Source organism: Monopterus albus, unplaced genomic scaffold (assembly GCF_001952655.1).
Source record: "Monopterus albus unplaced genomic scaffold, M_albus_1.0 scaffold34.1, whole genome shotgun sequence".
NCBI classification, from domain to species: domain Eukaryota; kingdom Metazoa; phylum Chordata; class Actinopteri; order Synbranchiformes; family Synbranchidae; genus Monopterus; species Monopterus albus.
Window position 1 is genome coordinate 2,360,655 of NW_018127914.1, and position 5,479 is coordinate 2,366,133.

General features: G+C 41.6%; 1 protein-coding gene across 1 annotated transcript in view; it reads left to right on the forward strand.

The window, feature by feature from the left end:
• Positions 1 to 5,479, forward strand: part of akap9 (A kinase (PRKA) anchor protein 9) — a 56,889-nt gene that overhangs the window by 9,613 nt on the left and 41,797 nt on the right. Inside the window, exons 3-8 of the mRNA XM_020597497.1 lie at positions 754 to 798; positions 1,261 to 1,323; positions 2,463 to 2,612; positions 2,830 to 2,985; positions 3,160 to 3,357; positions 3,458 to 5,479. The exon at positions 3,458 to 5,479 is cut by the window's right edge and continues 210 nt beyond it. Coding sequence (XP_020453153.1) covers positions 754 to 798; positions 1,261 to 1,323; positions 2,463 to 2,612; positions 2,830 to 2,985; positions 3,160 to 3,357; positions 3,458 to 5,479 — 2,634 coding nt within the window. The remainder of the gene's footprint in view (positions 1 to 753; positions 799 to 1,260; positions 1,324 to 2,462; positions 2,613 to 2,829; positions 2,986 to 3,159; positions 3,358 to 3,457) is intronic.

Sequence of the window (5,479 nt, forward strand, 5' to 3'; positions counted from 1 at the left end):
TTTCCCTGAACCCGCTGTACATTTCGTGCAGTACATGCCCACAAAACTACCAGTTGCCATGGGAACAGGCAATTGCCTTTAAACAGGTTGAGATGCATCAGTCTGTGACCAATTCCTGTGGCCTTGCAACAGTTTTGTGCAGAACTTAAGGTTGATTGGATGTATCAATGTTTCACTGCACGGCAAGTTTTTTTTTTTTGTTTTTTTTTTAAATAGCCTTGAGATCAATCTACATCTTCTCTGCTACAAAAGATTATGGGATGTTGTATTTTTTCGCTGTTATGTATCCCTAAAAATGAAAAGTTGTGCATGTTGAGAGGCTGAACTATACAGGGAAGTATGTGTGAATTATGTATGTAGATAAATTATTCAACAGCTGAAAGTTAAATCATTTGTCCACGCTTCCTTTTTTTTTTTTTTTTTTTTTTTTTCTTTTTACTCAACAATTTTTGTCCTTATCCCAGGCTAACTGGTCACTGTGATAGGTTGTCATCAGGGATTTAGTGGTGATGCTGCTTTCTCAGAGCACTGAGCAGACAGGGGTTGCTGTAGAAATATAACGGTATCAGTTTTTATAGCCATCTGAAAGAGATGTGTTGACTCATCTTAGACATGATATTTCTGTCCTGTCCTGCTCACATACACTTTCAATTTATGACCTCAGAATTAACATGAAAAGAGAATTCAATAATATGTTATGTTAATTTTCTATATGCAGTACTGATGAATTTCTTTTACTCTCCCCTGTTGTAGCCGGAGAGTGAAGTGTCCACTACTGCTGAAGATTATTCCTCAGAGGTGAGATGACCCTTCTCCAAATATGTATCGTGGCTTTTTACAATCCATGCCGTGTGGTTGTGTCATAGAGGAGTTTTGGTCACACCTGCAGCTCACTTTCTGTTTTGAAAAATCTTAATTATGAAGTTACTGCTGGGATTGTTTATAGAACGACTGTCGGAGGATGTTTTTGGCAGAAGTTCATAAACTGAGGAAGATTCTGGATGTGCCTAATTGCCTAGCCCTTCTTATTCACATGTAGCTTGTTAACCAAACTGGCAGCATGTTGCTGCTCTTTTGTTTGGAAGGAAGCAGATCACTGTAGTCCGTTGTCATCATGGTTTCACCAGTGTGCGTCTGCTGAGACAGACCCCTTGACAGGTGATAACATTAGCATATGCTAAACCTGTGTTTCTGTTGGCTACTGCAGTTGTTGCAGTTTCCAAGCCTTAATGTTTCACTGACTGACTTGTGAATTAACAGGTAAATGGGTGCCATGATGAGATGACAGAGACTCTAATGATGCCGTCAAAGGACTTTATCTGGGTACAGTAATCCAATCAAGTGGTCCTTTTGGCTCTGCTTTTGGCTTTGCTAACAAACCCACTGGCTGTTGGACTCTGTTTGCTTCTGCCAGATTTCTTGAAACCCACTAATCATGCCTGTTTTCTGCTGTACTTGACTATACATGTTGGGTATTAGAAGAATATTGTGTGTGTGTGTGTGTGTGTGTGTGTGTGTGTGTGTTGGGGGGGGGGGGGCACATCATAATCTTATAAATTACCATTTTGGGGAAGATTAGACTTTTTCAGGGCTCTGTGACATTTTAGAGGTGTAAAGTATCTCTGAAAGCTAGAGGAGAATGAAGTCAAGGAGTGTGAATGATGGAACATATGGCAGGGGACAGTGAATGACTAGAAACAGGGACGACAGGAGGTGTTACATGAAGAGCAGCTCTCTTTAGATTCCCTGAGGTGGTATTCAAACAGCGGAGACAGAAACCAGGGACGTTCTGCTCAGTACTGATGCTGACAGGTATGGAGCAAATGTAGAACCACGATGACGACATGATCTTAGGGAGGAGTAATAATAATCATTTCCCAAATCATTAGAATTCAACATCACTGAAAATGTCAGCATCTTTTAGAAAGAAATTGTAATAGCAGTGATATGAAGGCATTTCTGTTCACTTTCTAAATTTCTTGAATTTAGAAGAAAGAAAACTGGGAAAGAACAAATACATTTGTAAAGGACTATAACAGTTTCTGTCTGAGTACAGTCTTAACTTTTCTAGAGCTACAATTTCACTTGGTTTCTTTGATTGTAGTAAGCATTTAGAGGTGTTTTGCTGGATTTAACTCCTTCTCATGGGACTAACATACACTGGCTTTCTCTAAACTGGTTTGGATTATTGGCTTCAGCGATGCATTTTAACCAGTATTTATAAATCTGGTTTTGGGCACTGTAATTCCCTTTTTTGGAAGATCTCAATACATAAACACATTTTTATACAGTAACGGTTAGCAGTACTACATATTCCTTCATGTGGCTCCTGGCTCTTGCAACTAGCTGTCATTTCTATTGGGTGGTGACTAAATGCTAAAGCTTGTTCCAACAAACTCTTGTTGCCCTTACCAAAACTTAGTCAATGCTATGTTAACTCTTACTGTTGTTTTCCTAATCAGGAGGAGGTGGAGCCTTTGCAGCAGGTGACAAAGAGAGGTACGATGCAGGATATGGAGGATGCACTTGCCACCAAGACCCAAGCAGTGGAGGAGCTAAGTCGAGAGCTTGAGGAAATCAGGGCTGCCTTTGGTACTGAAGGAGTACAGCAGGTAAATGTTTTAGTACAGTATTATAGATCATGCTTTTGTGTTTTAACATTTTTTCTTATTCTGTACCTTAATGCTAAACATCTCCCAGTGCAGTGAGGAAATCTCCAGGATACAAGATAATTTTAATCGCTCTGATTACCATAGTATTTCACCAATTTAAAATACGTGTTCCTTGTTGCTTTATGATGAATTTGTTAATTTCACCTTTATACTATAGCTGCAGGACTTTGAAGCTGCTCTGAAGCAGCGAGATGGCATCATCACCCAGCTCACAGCTAACCTTCAGCAGGCCCGTAAAGAGAAAGATGAGATCATGAAAGAGTTCCTGGAGCTGACAGAACAAAGCCAAAAGCTACAAATTCAGTTTCAGCAGGTGGGAGCTATTCTGATACATTTATCTGTTCTGTCCTTTTACACAGTTTTCATTTTCTACTACTGCTTGTTATCCATGTTCCCATTTAACAGTTAATCTGTGGGAAGGGGGAGACTTGTACCTTATTATATTTGTTCTGTATTCTAATGACCCACTGATCTGACAAACAATTAGCTACAAGCAGGTGAGGCGCTGAGGAACACCAGCCACAGCAGCACAGCTGCTGATCTCCTCCAGGCCAGGCAGCAGCTCATCCAGTATCAGCAGCAGCTGAAGGAAATGAATGTGGAGGTCACAAGGCACCAGGAGAGGAGCAGTGAGCAGCTGGAGCACATCAATCAGCTGCAGCACAAGCTCAGTGAGATGGAGATGGTGAGAGGTTACCTAGTGTGTACATTGACACAGATTTATCCGGTTACACTTTTTCTTTTCACTGTTGCCCTGAATGTCTAACACCTTGTTTTCTTTGTAGTCGGGAGGAAAATCAGAGGAAATATTTACACAAAGGATAAACGAAAAGGACCTGTTGATTTCTGAAAAAGAAGAGGTCATTGCAAGTCAGGAACAGTTGCTGACAGAGTTAAGAATGGCCGAGGAGTCTTTTGCACAAACACTGAAAGAGAAAAATCAGATAATTTCAAAGCAAACTGCAATAATCACAGAACATGAGCAGTCATTGACTTTGCTCAGAGAGGAGCTTGCTCATCTAGGAAGGATTACAGATGAGAATGTTATGCACCGGTCAGATGAGAAAGACCTGATTATAGCAGAGCAAGAGAGAGTCATTTCAGAACGTGACTGCTCTCTTACTCAGCTTGAGGATGAGCTGGAGTCCTCTGAAAAAGGCCTGCATGACCTTCAACAACAAGTGGTGGCAAAAGAATCTGAGCTTGATAGATGCCTGGATGAGTTGGAAAGAACTAAGTCTGACTTAGAAAGCTGTAAAAATGAAATGGAATGTTGTAAATTAGAATTGGAGAAAGAGCGACTGGAGTTAGAAAACTGTAAAGGTGAACTCACAACCTCCAGGCAGAAAGAACGGATGTCATCTAATGAAATCATGCAGCTCATGGGCACAGTAGAGGACCTGCAGAAACGTCTTCACCAGGACACCCTGTCTGAGAGTGACACCATCCAAAAAATGCAGGAAGAGACTACAAGGAAGCTCAACCTTCTCAGGGCAGAGCTGGATGAGATGTACGGCCAGCAAATTGTCCAGATGAAGCAGGAGCTTAATTTGCAACATGCAGCAAAAGTGGAGCAAATGACTGAACAACATGGTGCTGAACTCAAGCTTCTAAAAGCACAACTGTCTCAATGCTCTACTGTTAGTACTGTCGAGGTGGACTCTCTCAATACTAAGATTAGGGAGCTTCAGGAGACATTACAGCAATCCCAGTCGATGCACGATCAAACCAGACAGGAGCTGAGCCAAGTTGCCAGGGAGAAGTGCAACCTGCAGGCCAAGGTTGAGGATCTTCATCACAAAAAAGAGGAGCTGGCCTCCTATAGCCTTAACTCTCAGGAAAGACAACAGAGTCAACTGCAGCGCCTCCAGGAGACCATTGAGAATCTGAAGAGTGAGCTGGCCACTGCTCAGGAAGCTGCACAAGAGGCAGAAACTAAGCACGAATCAGAAATAACCAACTATAAGATAAAGCTGGAGATGATGGAGAGGGAAAAAGATGAAGTGCTAGACCGCATGGCACAGTCACAGGAAGCTGAGCTGGATCGACTGAGGACTCAGCTTTTGTTTAGCCATGAGGAAGAGCTCACCAGTCTGCGGGAAGAATTGCAGAGGGAGAGCTTCCTGAACACAGAAAACCTTCTCAACGAAGCTGCTATCAAACATGAGAGAGCGCTGGACGAGCTGCGTATTAGTTATGAAGAAGAGTTGCATATGTTACAAAGAGAGAAGGCAAGTTTTACTACAGAGCGTGATGAACTTTTGCACCAAATTCTTGGCCTGAAAGAAGATCTGAAGCTAGCTTCACAGAGCTCCAAAGTGAACGAGCTTGTCCATCAAGTCCGAGAGCTTCAGGTGGAGCTTGAGGAGCTTAGAATGGGAGGGAACGAACGTGCTAAAATGGAAGGTGAAATTCAGACCTTACTAAAAAAGACAGAAGTGCTTGAAAGCCAAACAAAGGAGAATGAACAATGCTGGGAGAAGAAATGGAAAGAGCAGCACTTAGAAAAAGAGATGCTAATAGAAAGTAATAACTTTTTAAAAGAAGAGCTGGACTCAAAAATTATAAAAATTGAGACACTCAACGCAGAGAACAGTCAAATACAGCAACAAGTTCTTATGCTTAGCGAGGAAGTAGAAAAACAAAAGACTACTTTTTCTTTTGCTGAAAAGAATTTTGAGGTAAACTATCAGGAGCTGAAGGAAGAGTACACGTGTCTCATTCAGGTGAAGAAACAGTTAGAAGAAAGGACATTGAAGGACACACTTGAGTTTGAGGCGAAAATTGCTTGCCTTCAGTCACAGAAT